Source organism: Epinephelus lanceolatus, chromosome 7, assembly GCF_041903045.1.
Source record: "Epinephelus lanceolatus isolate andai-2023 chromosome 7, ASM4190304v1, whole genome shotgun sequence".
NCBI classification, from domain to species: domain Eukaryota; kingdom Metazoa; phylum Chordata; class Actinopteri; order Perciformes; family Serranidae; genus Epinephelus; species Epinephelus lanceolatus.
In genome coordinates this window covers 22762820-22787650 of record NC_135740.1, presented here as the reverse complement: position 1 = coordinate 22787650, position 24831 = coordinate 22762820, and the positions used below count along the sequence as shown (strand labels likewise).

Below are 24831 nucleotides of genomic sequence, written 5' to 3'. Positions count from 1 at the left end.
TCACATGAAACCAGTAAATGTTTGGCTTTTTTCTTAAAATTGCAAAATCTGTTATATTACTAATAATTCCAAATCAGTTATTCGGTCATCGAGTAGTTGCCAATTAATTTTCTGTCACTGACTAATCAACTTAACATTGCAGCTCCAGTTAAATAAGACCTGGGTCAGCTACATTCAAATGTTGGTAACTGTGACTGAATCAGTGATGTCATACATATATGTCTGCCTGATTGGCAGCGTTGGTGAGTTACTAGTCACATGTAACAGTGTTAAGAGTTATGTTTTATATTACAAAATGAACAGGCTATAATTGTACTCTGTCAGTTACTAAGAAAAAATATGTCATTTGATTATAGTTACTTAAGAAAATGTTGGTGATTACAAAGGGGTTACATCCAAATATATTCTTCACAGGAAAAAAACGTATAAGAGTATAGGTAGAATGTAACATTGATTTTGTTGCTTTGCACCTTTTTAACATGCAGGGATTCCTTCTTTTGGCATATTTCTGGACAAGGTGGGGCAACAAAGCCACTGGGACATACAGTACAGGCCAAAAGTTTGGACACACCTTCTCATTCAGTGCGTTTTCTTTATTTTCATGACTATTTACATTGTAGATTCTCACTGAAGGCATCAAAACTATGAATGAACACATGTGGAGTTATGTACTTAACAAAAAAAGGTGAAATAACTGAAAACATGTTTTATATTCTAGTTTCTTCAAAATAGCCACCCTTTGCTCTGATTACTGCTTTGCACACTCTTGGCATTCTCCCCATGAGCTTCAAGAGGTAGTCACCTGAAATGGTTTCCACTTCACAGGTGTGCCTTATCAGGGTTAATTAGTGGAATTTCTTGCTTTATCAATGGGGTTGGGACCATCAGTTGTGTTGTGCAGAAGTCAGGTTAATACACAGCCGACAGCCCTATTGGACAACTGTTAAAAAATTCATATTATGGCAAGAACCAATCAGCTAACTAAAGAAAAACGAGTGGCCATCATTACTTTAAGAAATGAAGGTCAGTCAGTCCGGAAAATTGCAAAAACTTTAAATGTGTCCCCAAGTGGAGTCGCAAAAACCATCAAGCGCTACAACCAAACTGGCACACATGAGGACCGACCCAGGAAAGGAAGACCAAGAGTCACCTCTGCTTCTGAGGATAAGTTCATCCGAGTCACCAGCCTCAGAAATCGCAAGTTAACAGCAGCTCAGATCAGAGACCAGATGAATGCCACACAGAGTTCTAGCAGCAGACCCATCTCTAGAACAACTGTTAAGAGGAGACTGCGCCAATCAGGCCTTCATGGTCAAATAGCTGCTAGGAAACCACTGCTAAGGAGAGGCAACAAGCAGAAGAGATTTGTTTGGGCCAAGAAACACAAGGAATGGACATTAGACCAGTGGAAATCTGTGCTTTGGTCTGATGAGTCCAAATTTGAGATCTTTGGTTCCAACCGCCGTGTCTTTGTGAGACGCAGAAAAGGTGAACGGATGGATTCCACATGCCTGGTTCCCACTGTGAAGCATGGAGGAGGAGGTGTGATGGTGTGGGGGTGTTTTGCTGGTGACACTGTTGGGGATTTATTCAAAATTGAAGGCACACTGAACCAGCATGGCTACCACAGCATCCTGCAGCGACATGCCATCCCATCCGGTTTGCGTTTAGTTGGACGATCATTTATTTTTCAACAGGACAATGACCCCAAACACACCTCCAGGCTGTGTAAGGGCTATTTGACCAAGAAGGAGAGTGATGGAGTGCTGCGGCAGATGACCTGGCCTCCACAGTCACCGGACCTGAACCCAATCGAGACGGTTTGGGGTGAGCTGGACCGCAGAGTGAAGGCAAAGGGGCCAACAAGTGCTAAACACCTCTGGGAACTCCTTCAAGACTGTTGGAAAACCATTTCAGGTGACTACCTCTTGAAGCTCATCGAGAGAATGCCAAGAGTGTGCAAAGCAGTAATCAGAGCAAAGGGTGGCTATTTTGAAGAAACTAGAATATAAAACATGTTTTCAGTTATTTCACCTTTTTTTGTTAAGTACATAACTCCACATGTGTTCATTCATAGTTTTGATGCCTTCAGTGAGAATCTACAATGTAAATAGTCATGAAAATAAAGAAAACGCATTGAATGAGAAGGTGTGTCCAAACTTTTGGCCTGTACTGTATTTGACTGCAACATTTTAGGCTATGCACTTATGTTTTTAGGACTTCTCAGCTGTATTGCCCAGTTAAAAACATTTTTTAGAAAAGAAAATTAAAAGTGATCACATGTAATAAATCACATTACTTTGATTAAGTAATTAAAATAGCTACATCTCTTGCATTTTAACAGGGTAACAGTTCATCTGTAACCTCTTATATTTCTAGAGTAACCTTCCCAACACTGTTAATAGGTACTTTTTGAATGCAAGATTTCTTACTTGCAATGGTCTGGAGTTACTGGAATGAACCCTTGTGTTAACACTTAAGTAAAGGATTTGAATACTTCCCCCTTCACTGGTTAACTGGCAAATTAATTATACATACATATCAAAATACTTGTAGCATGTTCAGTGAATGAGACAATACGATTAAACAAGAGAATCATATTTAATTTCAGTTCAAATTTGATCCATTTTACAGTGCAAACCAGCAGGAAAAAAGAGAAATGTCCGGCCAGAGTCTTGTTCAGAATGCTGGCATGATGATGAAAGTTATGATCTGTCCAAAAGACTTAATGGATAAACAAGCCGCAGCCCCTGTAAGGCACATGAAAAACTTTTACTACCAATAAGTACCTGTTTTGTGTTATGTGTGTGTGCGCATACGGAAGACATGACAATGAGGAAAAAGAATCTTTGGCTCATGAAAATCATTCAGATAATTCCCTGTTATCATTTGGAGAATCCTACAGGGCTGGCTTATCAAAGCACAATCCAACAGTTCAACAATCATAAGTTCCCTTAAACTGCAGAACAGATTCATTCACCGGTGTGTTTTCCCTTTTCATAACTGATGTCTACAACACACGTTCATACAGTGAAAAGTACATGATTACTATGTTTTTAGTGACCGACAGAGTAATTAGTAAACAGTACATAACACTGACAGTGAAAACAATTAGTAAGGGGATACAAAATTAGATTTTTTCATTTCATATAATGCAATTGTAATTCATTATTTTGGGACTCATTCTATTGCTGCAAAAATAACAGTCTTTACCATCGTGATCATTGTGCAAGTCAATTAAACTGTTTCATAGCCTGCAGGCAAAAGAGTACCATTGTTAAGACGGAGAGATGGTCATTCTGATGTTTGTAGTTGCAGTCCAAGTACTTAAGAGTATTCATAAGTTAACAAAACTGTGTGACAATCCTAAGTAAATGTTTGGCAATTCACAGAGCAGCTGATAAATTGATTATAGTTGAGAAAGAGAAAGGACTGAGCTTGTAGCCTGACCCGCTGTAGAACTTGTTCTGAAACTCCACCCTGTAAGAGAGAGAAAGTCAACATGCATCAATACAAACTATAATATATAATCTATTTTTGTCCAACCATCCCATTTCTCTACATCTGAATACAATATACAAAAATATAAAAATAAATGTGAACATTCATGGTCATAAAATGGATGGTTTGGTGAATCTTTTCTGTAGCACCACCATCAGGCGAACACTTCCACTTACACACAATTTCATGTACAGACGACCATGAAACATACAGAGTAAGGTCGTCCTACCTAAACAATGAACTCTTCACTTGAGTTTCCCTTAACTTGAGCACACAGAAGCCAATAGAACAGAAATGGCCACAAACACATAATGAGAATCTATGTAACTCCAACCATGTTAAATAAATTCAATCCCAACACCCCTGACATATGTAATAAATGTGAAATAAAGGGCATGCTATTTCATTACTTATGGGACTGCCCATTATATCCAGGCTTTCTGGATAGAGGTTTTGGATATCCTTTCATAAGACCCCGTATTCTATGCCCAGGTCCCTCAGGTCAGCTGACCTGGGGCTTTAAGGAGCACTGTTTTTAGTAAAATGTCATTCATTTTGTCATTCATCAGTTCTACTAGTTGGACGATAATCAAAACTGGACTCCTTGTTTGTTTGCAATGCAATGCTGTATGTAAAAGTTATGTAGTTGTCAGATCAATGCTTGAGTTTTTGGTGTATTATAGGTCCATAAATAACATAACTGACAAACTAATCCCCTTAAACATGGGCTTAATCCAAAAGCTATCACAGATTTTACTCACTGCACCTATTGGTATTTTTTTAAACACTTTTCCCTCCGTCTTCTCCTCCCTCCCATCCTTACCAGTGCAGACGTAGCGCATGCAGGAAAGCTGAGAGTCCCTCCATAACCAGCAGGATGGAGACAGTCAACACAGCAAAGAAGGCAAAAATCACAAAGAGGACTACAGCTCCCACATAGCCCTCCCACTTCAGAGCGAGACGCATCACCATCACCCACAACACCTCTGAGAGCTCTGTGGAGACACAAATAACTCAGCGTCAAACAGCCACCAGTGCTTGGAAAGAAAAAAAAAAATCATCGTGTGTATAAACAACTGGCTGAAAAAAGAATTGTATGAGTGTTTGGCTTTAGAGAGGAAGTCTGTCTGTGTGTGTGAATCATGTGAGTGTGAGGATGTATATTGTGTTTGTGTGTCACTAACGTGCGTGCGCCAAACTGAGAGCCCAGAGTCTGAGGTATGACGCGGTGTTGGAGATGCAGCCCAAGCAGTACTCTATGGTGTGGATGGCCTGATGCATGAACACGTCCGCAGCATCAAACTCCTGCAGGAAGCACGGGTTAAACACTTGCACGAGAGCCCCAACAGCCCACCTCTGACTGGGTCTAATCTGTTTGGCAAAGTCGGTTATTCTCTTACCTCCTCTTCAGCAGCTACTCCCTCCACCTCCCCCTGACGAGTGTTGATGGAGCCGTCATCGGCCACCAGCGGGCGTCTGTCTTCCTCCTGATGTTGCAGAGAACCAGAAATCCATTAGAAAGACATCCAACTGTACATGATACAGGGTTCAATGTGTGTCCTCCAGCAGCATGCAGCTAAATCAGGTGCCTCTCAGCTCAAATAGAGAAAAGGAAAAAGACAGGACTGGAGCACACTGATTAGCTTTCAGTTCAGATGAATTCATATTAATTTTTTACAGCATGTCAAGTATGGTATCACTGGTTCATTATGATACCAGAAAACCACCTGACACTGTCTCCTGGCTGCCTTATCAACCTACAGTTTTCTTCCGCTTCTAACTCGCCAGACACTGAGTACTTTACACATACACAGGATGGTAGAAAACACACCTTAAAATCCATGTTCTCTACATGTTTAAATATCTCTGTGGTCTAATGTGTGTCAGACAAACTAAAATAGCTTTAAAGATTCACATATCTGAACACAAAACTGCAATCTTTTTTTTCCTTGCCCCACTTCCCTCACATTTTTTAAACACATCAGATTCAAACTCTATCCAAACAGAATTTCAGCTAGCTTGCATACATGAAGGCAGTGAGGGAACGTGGGGAAGAAATGAAGAAACGTACTACACAGCAACGTTACATCGACAGCTACAGGAAATAAATTTGGTGTTGTGTTACATGGACATTATCCATGGAAAAGTAATATTACACACAACAAATTTCAATCACTTTCCAAAAACTTTCAATTGTTTTGAGTAATTCAATGAAATTTCCAGGCCTGGAAAATGTGACTGTGGAATTCTATGACTTTTCCAGGTTTTTCATGACCGTGGGAGCCCTGATAATCTTCACACAGTTGAGCCCTTTGGCATAAAGAGGAACTGAATTTGTTATGTTTTCTTTAACCTGTTACACACGATGGATACATGCAGCGCTTACAATGCTTTTTGTATTTTGGACTTTATATATTTGTAACACCAAGAGATCTGTCTTTTGTTGCTGATATGATTGTGATGCATGTAGTGTTGCATTTGAACATCAATAATGGAAATTCCAACTTGTACATTTGCCATCTAAAAGATTTGATTTCCTGTTCAACTGGTTATTCAAAGAGAATTGCTCACCTGTGGCAGGCTGCCTGTAAATGTGTTTGCCTTTTTGTCTTTGTTCTATTTGACTATGATGACGACACTGTGGTGAAACGTCTGTTTGCACAATTAAAGGCTGCAAATTAATCAGTGTGCTCTGGTCCTTCCTTTTACCCTTGGAAGGACATCCAACTGTAGAATAAGGGTTAAAGTTCAGTCAAACACAGACTCACCACTTGACGTCGTCTCTTCTTGAATGTCATGTATTCATATGTGGGTTTCCCTAGCAGGAGGACTGGGACAGAACACAGGGCCAGCACCACCAGAATCTTCTGCACCACAATCTGCAGATAAAGAGTCACAGGAGCAACTGTTACACTACTGAGCAACACATGCTGTGTATAGCAACTTGTTTTAATGGACAAATCCAGTGTTTCTGCAAACTGTTGCACATTTAACACAGAAAGATTGTACTTCAACTTCTGCAGACCAAAGCATGCCATAGTGTTTTGGGGGTTACATTATTTTTTTCTACCCTCAAGATGTTCACTGGTTTCAGTTCACATTAGTACTGTATGAAAATAAGCTGACAGAGACTTGAAACTAGCTAAAAACAGATACTCCATCACCAGGAGCATTTCACTGTCCTTTTGTCAAACTCACAATATTGTTATTTTAAAAAAACTGAGCAGCAATTACATTATTGTTGCTTGTTAATGCAGTTGAAGCAGCTACTATCTTAAGAAGTTTTGTACTGGTGTGTTCATGCGTTTGTGGCAAACTTTGGCATCTGAGGTTTGAGAGTAATCTGTCAAACAGCACTGCATTCAAAACTATATTGTTGGGAAATAAAACCAGGATGACACATGCACACGCTAAGAAAAAAATAAGACTTTATGCATTAAAAATTGCCAACTAGCTGTTGTATCTTTAACGCTTTTACGTACCAACTTTGGATAACATACTAACACCGGCAGAAGTTAGGCATCTACTCATTGACGAGAGGCTTGTGCTTGTGACAACACGAGATGTGAACATTTACTGTGTCCTCCTCGACTGAGCTGTAACGTTAGCTCGCTCAGTGGTGCTAGGTGACCTAGCAGTAGATGCACACTTCGTTCTGTGCAGTGATACAGGTGGCGGGTGTAATTTAGTTGAAAGGAAAAGGTTCCTCCATGAAACTGCTCACTACAATGTCTGTGGATTATCTTCAGTAAGAAGGTCATGACTTCTGGAGAGAGACATTGCTGTTGAGGTTTTTTTTTAAATGTTTCTTTTAGCGCTTTGAGCACTGCAAGCCGAGCACCATCTAGTTCCATTATATTTGAGAGATGGAAGACATCTCTACAGCTGCTATCTCCAACACTTGGCGACTCACACAAAAACAATCTAGACCAATAAACAGCACTGCAGGTATGAGGAAACATATGTATTTTTGGCTTTGGGGTGAACTGTCCCTTTAAAACGTGGCTTGTGGATAAATTGTGGCTCATGAGTTCAAACACTGATTCGATCCTTTAAGGGAAGTGAACAGATCACACACCTGTCCTTCATAGAGCTTTGGGTTGTCAGGGTTGTCTGTGAAGAGGAACATGTCTATGAAGTGGATAAGTATACTGGGAGCGACATCGGACTCTGCGGCAGTGTAGACGATCCACTTGAAGATCACCATGAACAACAGGTAGCCAAAAAGACAGAGCATGAAGAAGAGCTCGGGGATCAGCACAAAGAACACATTGCTTATTTGGCCAAAGTGCCTGGAGAAAAACAAGGACAAGAGAACACAGGGAAGCAAGGATATGTTAAGAAAGTCAGAATAAATATGAAAAAAACAAGAATGGAGGTGTACACCAAAGATGGGGACTCGAGTCATTGTGACTTGGACTTGAGTCGACTCGAGTCGCTGTTTTGATGACTTGTGACTTGACTCAACAAAAAATAAAAGACTTGAGACTTGACTCGGAACTTGTTTTTTAATTTATTTGCTAATATTAACCCCAGAAAACGTGAGTGAACATTCCGACCGGTTCATCACAAGACTTGCTGTACGTTTTATGAACGAGCAACACAGGATTAAATGAGCTAAATGGGTGATTTTGGCCGCTGCCTTGGTTAGTGTGTGTGTGTGTGTGTGTGTGTGTGTGTGTGTGTGTGTGTGTGTGTGTGCGCGCGTGACTTGGTCCCATCTCTGGTGTACACACAACAAAAACACCAAAAAATAAAACATGTTTAGTTACCAGTAGTTGAAGAATGACAAGCAGACTCCAAAAGTCATGTGAATGACACCGATGATGACTGACATCTTCATCTTGTAAGAGTTAAGGAAGGTGAGTTTGTTGTTGGCCAGCCCCCACACCTGACGACGACACAAAACATGAGAGAATGAGGACAGATGCACAACAAGACGACAGTATGAAAAGAAATGGAGTTGGGCTGATGAGTGTGACCGCCATACCGGGTCAATGCCAAATGGATAGGGGCTGGTGAAGACACCAGTCACACTAGGATTCATTGTCAAATACTGGTTCGTTGCCAGGACTGATGAACTGAAAGAAATAAAATACAATAAGGTAAGATGGACGAGAAACCGTGTGAATAGAAGGTACAAAAAGGTACGAAATGTCCTCACTTCCAGTAGTTGTTTTCGAACATGGGGCCGACGTGCCATGCTGAGTTGAAGGGACTGAGGCCTCTGCTGAAGCATTCGTTGTAAATGGCCCCCGTGTATACAGAGAACAGTCCCATCAGCAGAATCAGATACCTTCCTCCAAACATCATCCTCCAGATCTGAAACACACCGGAACAGGTGACAGTTTCATCTCAGCATTTAATACCCAAGGTCAAAAACACTTTTCGGCTCTTTTGTTTTTCAGTTGTTTTACAGTTTTGTAGACATCTTACATATGTTTGGTTACCTGAAAATATATTACGACAAGGTAAAAACATTGGTAACCTTATTAGTATTACATAAATACTATGGTGGAATGTAACTAAGTACATTTACTCAAGTACTGTACTTATGTGTATATTTGCATTTTAAGCTACTTCATATACCGGATCACAGTGTTTGTTTGTTTACAATAGCTTCAAGGTAGGAAAACTCTACATCACATACATAAAATTAAACAGCACTGAGCAAATGCTGCCTCAGTTGGTTGTTAGTTTGTAGCGACCTACAAAAAGGCCCACTTAAAATATCAATATCAGTTTAAGTGTAGACTATATCTAGAATACGGCCCATTCTGACAGGTAACTGAAGCCATTATCTCAAAGCCACCAGACTCAATTGATAAAACTGTCATTTTACTTTGCAAAACATGGAAGTGGCTGGTCTACAGCTGCCTCAATCAGTTAGTGTGTAACGTAAAGCGGTATAATTATTCCAAATATAGCGTGCCCCGAAACAGATATTGATATTTTGGGTCAATCTTTTTAAGTTGTCACTTTTTGTTGCGGCCCCTGTAGATTTGGTTGATGAAAGACACTAGCAAAGCAGCACAGTAAATAAAATAAGCACAGCCGAAATATCACATAGGTCAGACGGCCGTGTTTAACCATATATCTTTGAGCGTTACTGTTACGGCTGAAAATGACAACAGAAATACACAAGTTTGCTGATTTCACATAGCCCCACAATTCAAATCAATTGCCAGTGATCCACCTGGAAGTGATTGTTGTTAGTGTGACATCACCATGATTCTGTCTATACTTCTACTGCACTACACTACAGGAGGAAATATTGTCGTTTTTACACCGACACATTTATTTAACACTTCTGGTTAGTTTTATAATAAAAACTGAGGTGGTGATAAAAAAGAATAAAGTAATGTTCTGTGATAATATAGCACTGCGAAAGGAGCTGTCCTGCATTAGCACTTTTAATTTTTGGTACGTCACATGCATTTTTGCTGACAATACTTCTATACTGCATTTCAAAGGACCAGTGTTTCATATTTAGAGGGATCCACAGGCTGAAATGAAATATAAAACAGTGCATAATTACCTGAAACTAAGAATCATTGTGTTTTTGTTTGCTGACAATGAGTCGTTTATATCTAAATAGGGAGCGGGTCCTCTTCCATGGAGCCTTACATGTTGCACCGCCATCTTTCTACAGTGGCCCAGAACAGACAAACCAAACACTGGGTCTAGAAAAGGCCTTTTGGGTTTTTAAGTTACCTACACACCACTGCAGGCAAATTTGCAAACCCTAGGATAGCAAAAGAATGGTCAACCCTACTTTCCTTTTGACTGGCTAGTACTCGTTGCTTGTTGGTTGGATTGGTTAGGTTTAGGCAAGAGGAGTGGGATTGGCTAGGGTCAGGGTAAGCCTAGTCTCGCTCACCAGACCTTTCTCAAGAAAAGAAAGGTCTGGCTGGGCTGACTCTCACTTTGAGATTGGAGAAAAAAACGCCCCGGCTGCTTGTACTTCTTTCAACCAATCACAATCGTTCTGGGCGGTGCCACAGCAACGGTGCGCTTGCAAAAATATTGCCGGGGGGGAACAGGTTTTGGTGTAACACGCCCACAAAAATATTGCCTACAAGACGCGAACCATGGCAGAAAAATGGCTACATCCCCGCAAGATCAAACACCGCAAAAGTTAGTAAAGGACGTGTTGAAAACGGTTGAAAACTGCTACACAACCGGAGGTGGTAGGGCGGGACTTCAGCAGGTGGCTCGTTCCGCCCAATGAGAGGCTGATCTCTGCAGCGAACTTCCGCCCACTCAAACTAGGGTAAGCGAATCAGAGGCAGAGTAAGGTGGGTTCCTTCGCTATCCTAGGATTTGCAAATTCGCTCACCATAGGGAGTGTGAGCCGGGGTATTCAGTTGGCTGCAATCTGCTGCCTCGCCATTAGATGGCACTACATCATACACACTGGTCCTTTAAGTAAGGTTTTGAATTCAGGACTTATATTCGTCTCTTGAAATTGTTGACTTTTAGAAACAAAAGGATATAGGAATTAACTATAGGATGAGTTCTTCCTTGAGTCTTATGTTAAGCTTGAGTGTGTGTGTGTGTGTGTGTGTGTGTGTGTATATCCAGTGTGTATGGCACTATGAGTGAATAACCTCTGAATTACCTCATTGTTGCTGTTCTTGAGTTTGGGGTCCTTCTCCTCAATGACCATCCAGAGGGCAGCCAGAGTCATCAGTAGACCATGACCCACATCCCCAAACATCACAGCAAACAGGAAGGGGAATGTAATTATGGTGTACACCGCTGCAGAGACATTGAGAGGAAAGATTGGACCAAAAACACATGTGAAGCTGGTCATTCTACTTTGAACATCTGACATGTCCTTTGTCTTTCAAAGCACATCTTTAGTAATGTGCAAACATACCTGGATTGACTTCACGGTAGCTTGCCACTCCATAGGCATCAACGATGTTCTGGAAACCAGCCGTGAAAGAGTTGAGGGGAAACAGGGTGGGTGGAGAGGTGGTGGAGGGCAGGCGGTTGTAGAAGGAGTCAACTGTACTGCCACTCTTCCTCTGAGGACAGAGAAAGGTGAAGGTGAAGAGTGATAAGACGGTTTACTTATTCATGTCAAGTCTCCTCATCTACAGCCCTGTCTTTGTCTTACCCCTCCCTCTCTCAGAGCGCTCTGCAGCTCAGGCAGCTTGGCAGTGGGACACCAGGCCTCAGCGATCAGGCATTTGTCTGTGACAGAAGGGCTGCAGAGATTCAGCACCAACTGGACTGCCTTACACTTCTGCACGCGCACCTTCCACTGGGGCAACACAGCCACCGCCCGCATCAGCAGCTGCTGCAGGAAGGCCTCGGTCTGTGACAACACCTGAAGCAAAGGGAAGTGAAAGGCTTTTAGAACCACTGAGCTGAGAAAACACTTCTATAAAAAAAAAACCCATTGCTTCCTGAAAGTTTCTGTTTTGATTTTAAATTACTCTACTTGCCTTTAAAGCACTTAATGGTCTCGAACAGACATATGTGTCTTAAATGTTTACAGTGTATGAACCAGTAGGGCCCCTCAGGTCCCGTGGCACAAGTCTGTTAGTTGTTCCAAAGTACAGGACTAAAACCTTTGGTGAGGCAGCTTTTTGTTGTGGGAACAGACTGCAGGAGGATCTGAAAGCAGCTGCAGGTGTTCAAATCTTTAAATGTAAACTATTTAGCCACGGTTAGATTCAGAATGGTATATAGATATTATCTATATTATATTATTCACTTACTTATTGTATTTGTTGTGACGTTTCATTATATTTTAGTTGATCTGATATCATATTTTTAGAGTATCATTTTTATTGGTCTGTTTTGGTCAAATAGTGCTCTGTGCCTTTAACAATGTGCACTACACATACTGATTTGATGTCTTCAATCCTGCCTTGAAGTCCCTGGAGAATCTCCTCTCTCTCAGTGGTACTCTCAGGGTATGCAAACGTCTGTGTGTGGAAACTGTGAGAAGAGGAAATCAAAACATATCCAACAGGTTCAGCAGATACTGTCGAGTGGAGATCTACAATGAAAAGCGATGTGAGTGATGCACAGGTTTACCCACCAGTCACATATCTTCTTCACTTTCTGTCCGATCTGATCTCCCCAATAGGAGATGAGGAACACCGTCCACTGCACCATTTCCCCCTGCAAAACAAAGAAGCAGAAAACAGCTGTGATAAAAAAAAGAAACATAAAAAATGACTGCAGAAATAACTCCCATATCTATCTCTCAACCATGACCCCCTATCTCTGTCTCCCAGTTCCCACCGTCTCTGGGTGCTCCAGACGATCCTCCATTTCTCTGAAATCCACTATGATATAACCGCGACACGCTCGCCATAACAACCGCTCAAATGAGGGGACCTTCCAAGGATGGACCACTCCTGCCACAAAACTGAGACAGAGGAGATGCAGAGATACACGTGTTAAATGTAGATAAAAACACATAATGGGCATTTTAGGAAAGGAGATTTACCTGAGGCGGACATCTTGGCGGTGATCGAACAAGCCTTGGCTTTCCAGCATAGGTGGAGGTGCCTGCGAGATGAAGCCAAAAGGGGAAAAAATTTTCTTTTTGTAGCTTATGTTTGCTCATTACAGCACAATACTTAAAGAAAAGATAATGATGATGATGCAGGACTAGTTGAAGATGTAGCATTCCCACCTGTGAGGCTGTGAGAGAGTGCGTCCTGGTCAGGACTCCTCTGTACTGACAGAGCTGGGTCATCTGAGCCCGGAGGCTGTCTCTGTTCCTGGAAACCTAGTGAGACGAACAGTGCAAATAAATTAAAAGAAAAAAACTACCTCAGCCTCTTTTGTCAGTGTACTAATAAGACTTTGATTTATCATCTCAGCCTTGTCTTAAGCACTCACCTCTTTGAGCTCTCTGGCCAGCCTCTCACATTCCTCCTCTATGGTGATGAGCTCTCGGGGCTGAGGGGCCAAAGGTATTGGGCATGGAGGAGGGAGGGGACACTGCAAGGGTGGAGACAAGGAGCGATTGATCTCCTGCTCCAGGAGGGCTAAAGGGCACATAGAGAAGGTCAGAAAGGAGGATCTAGACAGGACTAATAAATAAAGAGGACGGATAAAAACATAGGTGGGGAACAATGAGTCAGTACTTACTAAAAGTCTTCTCAAGTTCCTCACATCGTCTAACCTCGCCGACAAACTTCCTCTGAAAGGCGTTCACATTGGGGTTTAACTAAAGCATCAGAGCAGAGGGGAGAGGAAGAGGGTTAATCATGTTCATCTGATGACAATAATTTGCTGTGTGTGACAGTGACTCAAAGCAACCATCAGTTTGCCATCTCCTCTAAACTCAGATGCTGCAGATTCCAAAGTGTCTTCACAAGATAATCACATTCAGTTATAAATAGATCGTTTACTGTGCTCTGGGTTGTTGTGAGAATGAGAGTGATGAATGGGCCTTCACTTGTACTCGACTCTGAACTGTTCACCACAAGATCATGGAGCTTAAACCGAGATAGTAGGTCACTCACGTCCCTGAATTCCACCAGGCCCAGTTCTCCCAGCTCACTGACACAATTGTAGGCCGAGCCGGACTGAAGGAAGAGCTGCACAAGGCATACCTCCTCGCTGCGAAACAAGGAGCCCATAACTGTCTGCAAGGAAACAAGTCCAAATTAAAATTTCACCCCAAATATTTACCAAAGTGCTGTAGTTGATAGTGGAATGAGGGATGTTTTTGAGAATGTGAAGAGACGAGAGGCAATAAACTGTTAGACAAAACACACACAGAGGGCATTTACTTTCAGTTAGGACAATAAAACCCCATCTGTGACAATGCATCAGTGTATAAGTGGAAACTGAAGAAAGAGGAAGCATCAAGTCCTCCTGACTATGACTGTCAGGTGGGTTTTCCAATCTTGCACAGACATGTTGCTACCACTATTACAAGCTCTCAGTTTTTTCAATTGTCAGTTAAATCCCTCTTCAATACACCGACAATACTGATACACTATGATACAAAGGCTCTGCATTAAATCCTACCACAGGGTGTCTGCAGATGTAACCAAGTTAAATTTACAACTTTTTGAGACCTTTTTAATACCACCTTATATGACTGTAAATATGTTAAACCCATCGAATCTGCATTTAAGACAATGTAAGACTTTTTAAGGCATTACGTTTAGAGAACTTAATTTAAGACATGTAAAACTTTTTAAGGCCTTGTGTTAGGAAAGCTCAATTTAAGACATTTTAAGACTTTTTAAGGCCTTATATTAAGAGAGCTTAATTTACGACATTTTAAGACTTTTTAAAGCCTTATACAAAGAAAACCTAATTCAAGACAATATCAGACTTTTTAAAGCCTTATACTAGGTAAGCTTGATTTAAGACATTTTAAGACTTTTTAAGGCCTTATATTAAGAGAGCTTAATTTACGACATTTTAAGACTTTTTAAAGCCTTATACAAAGAAAACCTAATTCAAGACAATATCAGACTTTTTAAAGCCTCATACTAGGTAAGCTTGATTTAAGACATTTTAAGACTTTTTAAGGCCTTTTACAAAGAAAACTTTATTTAAGACTTGTAAGGCCTTATATTAAGACAACTTAATAGACATTTTAAAGTTTTTAAGGCCTTATATTAAGAAAGCTTAATGTAAGCCAAGTGAAGACTTTTTAAGGACCTGTAGACACCCTGTAAAGAAGGACACAATGTGCAGATTTTGTTAAACTGGGTATTGATTTAACTTTGTGGTCATTTTGGAGGATACAGGTTGTGGTGCTGTTAAGCTGTGTTGTGCTATATTTAGACTAACTTCATTGATATAAATAGGGTGGAGGAAATACCACAGCAGCACCAAAAACTACAGCCTCTAACATGACCATGAAGCTGAATTAGCATTCCCTTTCAATGAAACTTAAACATTACAACCTTAATATATTTGCAGGGCAGCTGCTTTAGTGTCAACTGGGTGCACCTATAAACTGTTAATAGACATTTAAATGGAACATGACTTATACATAAGATACAAACACATAAGTGCAAGTATACAAACATATTTCTGTGGGGAACTCCTTAAATGAATAACCTCAGCTGTTCCACCTTTATAATGTCTGGCTCTGTCTTTTGCTTCAATCATCAGAAATAAGGCAGTCACCTAAGTTTCGTTATGAGTGGCACGTCATGCCAGTGACATGAAGCTGAATTAATGGCAAACAAAAGATATAATGCTAACGTTAAAGACAGGATAGTCTAGATTGATTAGGGAAATTCCGTGACACAAAAACAAAAGCAGCACAAGGCTCTGATTCATGTCACAATCTCAGCGGTCCTCACACGATGGGCAGAGGCACAAAACAGCCTCATGTGGGCACAAAATGTCGCTAAATATTAAATACCTCACCTGTCTGCCTCTTAAATCCCGCCGGATTCCAACCCGCTGGGTTTCAGCCTGTCCAGCTCCGTACCGCCTGAAACACCGGTGCCTGCTGACCGGGAGAAAAGCAGACGTGTTTGTGAGAAGTTCTCGGTCCAGACTCCCACTTCCCGTTTGTGAGAGTCACGTTACTGCAGCCTCACGTGACGGTTGACGCGCGTCTCTCAATTGGCCACGAGGGGTCGAAATTTTCGGTTATTTAAATTGCGATAAACAACGTGAACAACGGAGTTTAACGTCCAACGTTAGCTAAATATTAAACTATATAATTATTTCATGCTTAGTTAAATGTGTAGTAGCTGGTTCGCTAAACAGCAGTTACCTAGCAACGCCTTAATGACATTAAGGTGCCTGACTCTCATTAACCCGTGGCTGTGACCAAAACAAGTCTCCTGCTCATTCACTGCTCAACAGTATGCAAGGTAATTAAGAAACCGGAAGTTAAATATTTGCTAAATTTTAAAACTACAACAATAAACACATTATGAGCCAGATTACACTGAACAATATGTCCTGGGTAACATCAAATGATATGAAAATCTTTTATAGTTTCCTTGGTTTAAGATAAAGGTCCCCACCAGACATATTTAAGGACATAAAATAATCCACTTGGAATAATTTGTCTGATATGGTTTTTCCTTTTTTTCCAAGTTTTATTACCTTGTGATTAATTCATAAAATTCCACACACTCCTTCTCCCTCACTGAGAAATATATGAATATGCATTTTTTTAATTGAATAAAATTTAACTGCTGGAAACAATTTATTAGGGAACATTTTTAAATAATTGCTGAAACCCTACTTATTAAATTTGACTTTTTAGTTTTTTGTAATAATTGTAATTATATTTTTCTTCTATTGTTCTTGAACCTTTACTTATGTTCTTATCTACTGTCTTTTTGTCAAATTTTGTCCTTCTGTGTTTTGCATTTCATCTGTATTGTGAAGCACTTTGAGCTATATCTCTTGTATTATTATTATACACTAAAAAGTCAGTTCTTAGTGCACATACAGTGCTGGTGTTAAATTTCCACATCACACTTCTTAACTAGTAGTGATGTCACAAAATCATGCTCTAAGTCCATGACTTAAAACAACGTAAGGTCAGCACAGTAACTTTCCATCTTCAGCAAATTAATGTAAAACAGCTTCCTGGTGTCAAACTGCACATAGATCATTTTGCATAGTGAAGCTCAAACATCCAAGTGACATAACAATAAGCAAAATATGCCCTGGTGTGTATTGGGGGAACAAATTTGTATCACAAGACAGCTATGGACTTAAATGCACATACTGAGCACCTTCACTTTGGTGAAATGTCTGCAACTGACAGAAAAGTGGTAGACAAACAAAAGAATGGCAATACAAAAGATATTTTATTTTATTGTAAAAGGGCAGAGTTGCAACAGGTAAAAGCAATAATGAGAAATGTACAATTGGAAAAAGACAAAAGGTTTAAATGGAAAGAATGAAATAGGAAATGAAACTGAAGGGAGGTTAAACAAGACTAAATTTTTCACAGAGGAACATGAATCTCATACACCTGTTCATTTTCTGCTTGGCTGTACTGTACATCACTACAGATGTATTCTCATCTTAGCCTAAAGATACTGTGATGAAGGAGCGCTACATGAAAGAAGCAAAGCAGATTGCTGTCACACCAATTATAGCCCCCAACAGTGTACTATGACACTTTGGGAGTTGTATTACAAGAAACTTTAGACCCCTCCACACACACACACACACACACACACACACACACACACACACACACACACACACACAAAGAAATTACTACAATAAAATCATAATTGCTGGCAAACCAGACGGGAGCATTTCACTGGCTTCTGTATCTCATTCCACATCATTTACATTTCCGACAATGCCGACAAACACGTTATCCTAACCGTGCTGCTGTGGTTTCCTGTAGCAGACAATTTCATGGGGTCTTGTTACCCGGACACGAGGACTAACATACTAATGAAACAAAGTTAGCAGTGATTATTTTTTTCTTTTTTTCTAGAAATTACAGGTCTGTGTCCAGGATATTGACAGCTCAGACACAGAGACTTGTCGGTCCTCCTCTAAGTTGTCCTCCCTTCATCCTAAATGTTTCCTTTTCTACAAACTGTAAAATTTGAGACTTCTGTCCATTCCTGCCGAGGTCAGGAACTGAGCGTTCTCTCCAAAGGCCACTCCAGTCACCAATCCTGAATGATCTAAAAAATAGAAAGACAAAAGCAAGGTCATAAATCTGCTACTTCCTCAGAGCACGCACCATATGACATGCCTACTGGTTTAACATTTAAAAAGAGCTTTTTCCCCCTTCTCACCTGTGAAGTTGAGGACCTCAGACCACTGTTTACAGATGTAGACACGGATGTCAGACCCTCCAACAGCCAGGTAGGTACCACTCTGGTCAAACACAAGGGACTTCACCTAAAACAGAAAAAAACACAGAGGAATAAGAATCAGAAGCACAGATGGGTGAGTCTTGAGAACTGAGAAATGGCAGCCAAGATAAAAGATCAAACTCAGTGTAAAAAGAATGCATGATTATTCTTTACATGCTCAGTGTTGCAGGGAAATCCACAGACAGGATGTGTGGGAATCAACTTCATATGCTCGCTAAGCTCATACTTCCAATTAACATTCTGTTAGTATCACTTATCAGACTCCTACTTTGACTCATCTTAGTAAAGAGATCGCATGAAATGCATTTATATGCACAGAGTTAGATGTGAATCAATACAACTTTGATGTGTGTACAGTGAATACGAAACTAGAGTCAGAAGGTGCTAAACTTAGCATACTGGCTGTTTCCTCATGCTTCCAGTCTGTATGGCTTTTTCCCATAGACTTGCAATGTGAAAGAGACGTCTGTAAATCAGTGGATACATTTTTTTGAGCATCACAAGCCCCATGAAATGACTCGCTTCACTATCAAGATTTGATCCATTTGGTCCAATAACATTTGTAAAGTCTTGAAGAGCTGCAAGATCAAATCATATTATTCCCATTCAAGCAAACTGAGGGTTAGACCGAAAGCAGCCAGCTCGACAGGCAGGGATCTTTAGTGCCCTTGCTCTGTAGGTGCAGAAGCAGGGCCAATCAACCGGGTAATTGTATTGTATTGCCACTGAGCAACTGTCAAAGGAATAAACGAGGGCCCACCTCCAACACTGTATCCGGTTCCCTTTATACATCCATGTTATAACTATTAGGGATGGACATGAGTGCTTGAATGCAGCACAGAAAGGTAGGCCAAGTCGAACCCCTACCCACATTTTCACTTAGGTGTGCATATTCTTATGTTAATTTTTTTGTTGCAAGTACTTAATAATTTAATTAATCAATTCATTTGTACTTGAATATAGAAATTACTTAAGATGCCCATCCCGAATAACAATTTCTCTCAAGACTTCTTGACGTCACTGCGAAATAGCTTTCACTCTCTATGCTAAGCTAAGCTAAGCTAATTGTCTTCTTGCCAAATCTTTATTCAGCTCAAGGCAACAAAAAGATTTCCCAACCTCGTAGTTGTTGTCCAGGGTGATGGTCTTGAAGTTCTTCAGTTTCCTCAGATCCCACAGTTTCAGAGAGCTATCCTGGGCACCTGAAGAGCAGCACCCGACAATGATGTTAGGGAGTTTAACACTAATAATTAAATGTACGGTCCCACATCTCTTTAGTGCAAAAACAAGGATGCTGCATGTGGGACATAAAGATATTGTAGGTTAATGTGAAGTGCTTCCAACTTTTTGATATTCCTACAAGTTCCTGCGACTTTGCAACCCAATGTAGAACACGTGCACTTCAAAGATTAGCATCAACACTGTGTGAAAGGCGGTTAGTACTTCTAACCTGTGGCCAGATAGTATCCGTTCTCAGAGAAAGCAATGGAGGTGACAGGGCCAGAGTGGCCGGGGAAGTTGGCCACATTGGTGCGCTCCTTCAGATCCCAGATCTTGATTTGGGAATCAGCCGTCCCAGTGCCAAAAATGAGACCATCAGGATGGAACTGAGCACAGGTGAGAGCTGTAGAGGGCAGACAGAAACATTAGCACCTGGAACAAAAGGACTCTTATTCAGACTGCTGCACACAGATGTTAACATAGAGGCACTTACCACAGCCAGCACTTTCATCAGTAACTTTGGTGAGGACCCGACCGGTCTGGATATCAGAAAAGGCCCAGTACTGCAGAACAGGGAGGAAAAAGTTAGCGTGCTTGACCAGCAAAGAGATCACTTGTACTTCAGTATTAAATATAGCTTGAGGTCTGTCAGTACACACACCTGATCCTCAGAGGAACTGAGCAGGTAGTCCCCTGTAGCGTGCAGGGAGAGTCCAGTGACACCTGCCTCGTGGGCACGCACCACCTGGACACAGTTGCCTCCGGTGACAGACCACACACGGATGGTGTTGTCTGGAGATGCAGAGAAGACCACGGACTAAAAGAAAACAGACAGCAAAGGTGTTAGGGGTGGAAAAAAAAGGGCAACCGGTGAGTAAAAATAACGGATCAAACTCAGTATGTGTCTGAATAATTCATTTTCTAAAGAGTGCAGCCACAGGATGGTCTCACTGGAGAAAAATCTGATTATGGTTAATGTGTGAAACAAAGAAAACGTTACCTGGGATGGATGGTAAATGACAGAGGTGACCTTCTTGGTGTGACCCTTAAGTGTTGCCACAATCTGTTCCTCATTCTTGTCAAACACAACCACATTTTTATCAGCTCCACCTGAAACACAAAAGAGGGTCAATATCAAACAAAAGTCTTCAAATGATTTGAAGTGTGTTTAAAAAAACTTTTAAGAATTGGAAGACGCAGCAGAGCATTGGGTGAAATCAGTGTACCGGTGAGAACTTTGTTGGTGTCTGAGGGACACAGATCCAGAGCCAGAATACCAGGGACACTGGCACTATGAAGACCCTGAGGGTATCAAAGAGAGAGCATGTTAACACCCTGTACATCAAGTCAATTTAAACACTGTTTCAGCTGTCTGGTTAAAAGGAAAATCTGACTGAAATCTATACTTACAGCATGTGAGGCCACTTGGCGGTATTTGCTAAGATCCTCAGCTCTAACCAGCTCCTCTGGGACAGTTTTTCCTCTCTGGAGAAATACAGTAAAGCCATTATAAGAGTGTGGGTGTGTACTGCATAGTACCACAACGGTTTACACAGCAGAAATTAGTGTAAAGTAGCTAAAGAAAAGAGCAATATAATACCTTCTTTCTTTCTGTGGTGAGGATAGTTGCTTTGTCTTGGAGCTGCAAAGAGAAAAAAGCATATGGAAACACACCTTAGACCTGCTAAAGAAAAAAGAAAGCTTGTAGCTAAATATTGATTTATGGTGATAAAAGAAAAGAACTCTTACCTTCTGGATGATCTCTGGGGTCATTCCCACCTGTTCACTAATCTCCATGGGCTCTCCACCAGCACCCTGAGATACACAATGCAGACATAAAAGATTGTTGGGAGGAGGTTTGGCAAAAGATTCCGATAATGCATTTCTGTTCAGTATCTTATCAGCTTGAATTACAAGTCAATCACTTACTGCTGCAGCTGGCTGAGAGGCTGGGACTGCCTGAGGGGCAACCAATCCAGCCTGGGGTTTGAGTGTGGCAAGAGCTGTAAAGGGAAATAGACACTGTTAGGGAAACATGCTCTTTTACAATATTATCTATGAGCTCATGTTGCTGCGGTGCAAATGCTGGACAGACTTGATGATCATACATCAGCCATTCTCTGTGATTTACAAGGGGAATTTTATCCTACGATAGGTGAAACACAAACTGCTGTCAACCCACCTTCTCTTGCAGCAGTGACCTCTTTGGTGAGTCGAGCGATGACTCTGCAGGCGGCATCATGTTGGTAGAGGGCATGGGACAGTTCTTGGCGAGTAGTCTGCAGCTGCTGCCGCAGGGTGAAGCTGTGAAGCATAACAGCATCCTAAAACAGAAAAGAGGGGAAGAAAAACATTGTCTCAAATTGATAGTAAAAAATGCAGCTCTAGGCTAGTGTTATATTATAGGCCCTTATACAATTATCAACTTGGCTTTAAAGTCTACTAAATCAATGGTCACTTAAAAATTCTCCATCTGTAGTTTACTACAATAAGACTATTGGTAAAATGGTCTTGAAAGAAAAAAATCACATGTTAACTTAAAACACAAATTAACATTTACAATATTAAGATGTTTAGTTGTAGATTTCTCCTTTACCATCTTACCGTCAAGCTTAACAACACCTACCCACTCATCTTGAAGAGACTTGAGAATGGCAGGAATGCTTGTAGCTGATGGGGCCTTTGGTCTGATAGGATGGGACACTGGAAGAGAGAAAAGATCATGTTTAAAACAAGGAGTCTCTCAACTTCACTCAATTATAGTTTTTGAAGTTCCAAGATCACTTGCTGCAGGGTATGAGAGGAAGTAATACAGTACACTATTAAGCAATTAATTCATTAAAAGGATATCTGTATATGTATAGTTATGGGGATTTGCTGCTTTACTTTATCTTGTGCGACAGTATTCTGAGTATTTGGGGGTTTTGGAATGATTGTTGAATGAAATGAGCAATACTGTGAAATCATTTTGGGCCTTAAATGAGATGAGCAAGTATCTTTTTATCAGACATTTTAAAAATGAAAGGTTATACTGAGAAAATAGTCCTTAGATTGACTGATGATGGAAATAATAGTTAGTTGCAGCCAGGGATGGAAAATTACTTTCTGCCAGCCACTCAGTAGATTGCCATTGTATGTTTGGCTGGTGAGTGAGGCAAAGTAGCAGCCACTTGCATATTTTACCAGCATTTGGCTTGTGCTTATTTCCAACTGTGGTTGCAGCACTTTACATTAATATCCCAATACTGTTTTCAAATGTTACAAATAATACTAAATAAAGACTGACATAAGGTTTTACAGCCTTCTCTCCGTTACCACTTCATCAGGTACACCTTACTATGTGAATAATGCACTGGCATACAACAACTCTGCAGTCAATCCCACGTTCATGTTGAAACTGCTTTGGGGAAGTGTGCATTCATCCATTCATTTTGGAGGGGCTAGTTTGTATAGCATTTGAGCAGCACTGCTAAACTGCATTCGTTTTAGCTGGGTGCAAAATTACGTATAGACTTATAACAGCGTGTAGATCTGCAGCTGCTCCCAGTAGTTTTACCTTTGATATCGACGAGCTGCTCCTCAGACAGAGGTTGTCCGTTCATCGGGTCGGTCCCATTCTCCGCAATGTACTTCTCGATTAGCCTGCGCTCAAACACCTGGTTGGACACCGGGGAGACGCACGGGTGCTCCGGCACCTCGTTGGAGACTAGATAAAATGCAGTTACAGCTTAAAACCCACATGATACCAATGATAGAACAACCACAAACAATACCGATGAACTATCTTGTGTAGGAGGCGGCAGTGCATGGCCGCTAAAGTTAGCTAAATTAGCTAGTAGCATTAGCGCGGCGGCTAGCTAGCCTACACTGCCTCCGTCAAATCAATGAATTCAACTTCACTTACTCGCACAAACCAAAGACATCTTCCAGACGCAGTCCTTACAGTCTCTCCTGAAATTCAAACTATGCTCGTCCCCTGCTTTGATAGTTATTGGCGCTAATGTACACTTTACTTATGTTTCGCTGAAAAAGTAGCACGCTGTCCTTTCATTGCCGCTACACGGGCTTCCTCTTCTTCTTCTACGCTTTCTTACACTCTCTGAGCGCCCGAGCCTCACAGGTCCTCCACTGCCCTCTACCGCCGGAAAACACAACTACTCTGGTCAGTGCAATAAAACTAGTGCTGTAATGATGACAGGACAGACAGAAAAATAATTGACATCAATTTAGACAGTTGAATAATCATTTAAGCCATTTATCAAGGAACTAGAATTACTGCCTCGTGGTTATGTGTCAAGTTTCACTTACAGTTGACATCCATGTCTGTGAAAACACACATATACAGTACAGGCCAAAAGTTTGGACACACCTTCTCATTCAATGCGTTTTCTTTATTTTCATGACTATTTACATTGTAGATTCTCACTGAAGGCATCAAAACTATGAATGAACACATGTGGAGTTATGTACTTAACAAAAAAAGGTGAAATAACTGAAAACATGTTTTATATTCTAGTTTCTTCAAAATAGCCACCCTTTGCTCTGATTACTGCTTTGCACACTCTTGGCATTCTCTCCATGAGCTTCAAGAGGTAGTCACCTGAAATGGTTTTCCAACAGTCTTGAAGGAGTTCCCAGAGGTGTTTAGCACTTGTTGGCCCCTTTGCCTTCACTCTGCGGTCCAGCTCACCCCAAACCATCTCGATTGGGTTCAGGTCCGGTGACTGTGGAGGCCAGGTCATCTGCCGCAGCACTCCATCACTCTCCTTCTTGGTCAAATAGCCCTTACACAGCCTGGAGGTGTGTTTGGGGTCATTGTCCTGTTGAAAAATGAATGATCGTCCAACTAAACGCAAACCGGATGGGATGGCATGTCGCTGCAGGATGCTGTGGTAGCCATGCTGGTTCAGTGTGCCTTCAATTTTGAATAAATCCCCAACAGTGTCACCAGCAAAACACCCCCACACCATTACACCTCCTCCTCCATGCTTCACAGTGGGAACCAGGCATGTGGAATCCATCCGTTCACCTTTTCTGCGTCTCACAAAGACACGGCGGTTGGAACCAAAGATCTCAAATTTGGACTCATCAGACCAAAGCACAGATTTCCACTGGTCTAATGTCCATTCCTTGTGTTTCTTGGCCCAAACAAATCTCTTCTGCTTGTTGCCTCTCCTTAGCAGTGGTTTCCTAGCAGCTATTTGACCATGAAGGCCTGATTCGCGCAGTCTCCTCTTAACAGTTGTTCTAGAGATGGGTCTGCTGCTAGAACTCTGTGTGGCATTCA

General features: G+C 41.2%; 2 protein-coding genes across 3 annotated transcripts; both read right to left on the bottom strand.

Annotated features, from left to right (window-relative positions):
- Nucleotides 1–2582: 2582 nt before the first annotated feature.
- Nucleotides 2583–16036, bottom strand: tcirg1b (T cell immune regulator 1, ATPase H+ transporting V0 subunit a3b). Of its 2 annotated transcripts, none has more exons than XM_033633688.2 (21): nucleotides 15877–16036; nucleotides 14001–14123; nucleotides 13624–13702; nucleotides 13372–13520; nucleotides 13163–13258; nucleotides 12974–13035; nucleotides 12766–12892; nucleotides 12560–12642; nucleotides 12363–12456; nucleotides 11627–11839; nucleotides 11384–11534; nucleotides 11123–11262; nucleotides 8666–8823; nucleotides 8492–8582; nucleotides 8274–8392; nucleotides 7580–7793; nucleotides 6270–6380; nucleotides 4902–4988; nucleotides 4686–4806; nucleotides 4325–4496; nucleotides 2583–3480 (listed from the first exon to the last, which is right to left on the bottom strand). In XM_033633688.2, exons 2-21 carry the CDS (start codon nucleotides 14115–14117, stop codon nucleotides 3387–3389), a joined length of 2478 nt encoding a protein of 825 aa, XP_033489579.1. In that variant the 5' UTR covers nucleotides 14118–14123; nucleotides 15877–16036; the 3' UTR covers nucleotides 2583–3386. The 2 variants fall into 2 exon arrangements, with proteins under 2 accessions (XP_033489579.1, XP_033489580.1); XM_033633689.2 differs by having other exon boundaries at nucleotides 14001–14119; nucleotides 15877–16032.
- Nucleotides 16037–17274: 1238 nt separating this feature from the next.
- On the bottom strand, nucleotides 17275–23626 carry prpf19 (pre-mRNA processing factor 19). Its single transcript, XM_033632519.2, has 16 exons — nucleotides 23449–23626; nucleotides 23101–23250; nucleotides 22171–22247; nucleotides 21727–21868; nucleotides 21474–21547; nucleotides 21294–21359; nucleotides 21145–21186; nucleotides 20955–21029; nucleotides 20771–20846; nucleotides 20545–20654; nucleotides 20206–20361; nucleotides 20038–20107; nucleotides 19774–19947; nucleotides 19443–19525; nucleotides 18243–18348; nucleotides 17275–18128 (listed from the first exon to the last, which is right to left on the bottom strand). Exons 1-16 carry the CDS (start codon nucleotides 23465–23467, stop codon nucleotides 18031–18033), a joined length of 1518 nt encoding a protein of 505 aa, XP_033488410.1. The 5' UTR covers nucleotides 23468–23626; the 3' UTR covers nucleotides 17275–18030.
- Between the last annotated feature and the right edge of the window lie 1205 nt (nucleotides 23627–24831).

What these genes read in the sequence shown, in the direction of transcription:
- prpf19 (XM_033632519.2), bottom strand. An exon ending in CACCAACAAAGTTCTCACCG is followed by an intron (nt 20,655 to 20,770) that starts GTACACTGATTT and finishes TTTGTGTTTCAG; the next exon opens with GTGGAGCTGATAAAAATGTG. An exon ending in TGAGGTCCTCAACTTCACAG is followed by an intron (nt 18,129 to 18,242) that starts GTGAGAAGGGGG and finishes TCTATTTTTTAG; the next exon opens with ATCATTCAGGATTGGTGACT.
- tcirg1b (XM_033633688.2), bottom strand. Translation starts at nt 14,117, where the DNA reads ATGGGCTCCTTGTTTCGCAGCGAGGAGGTATGCCTTGTGCAGCTCTTC. An exon ending in CTACCGTGAAGTCAATCCAG is followed by an intron (nt 11,263 to 11,383) that starts GTATGTTTGCAC and finishes ATGTCTCTGCAG; the next exon opens with CGGTGTACACCATAATTACA. An exon ending in TTCGAAAACAACTACTGGAA is followed by an intron (nt 8,583 to 8,665) that starts GTGAGGACATTT and finishes TATTTCTTTCAG; the next exon opens with TTCATCAGTCCTGGCAACGA.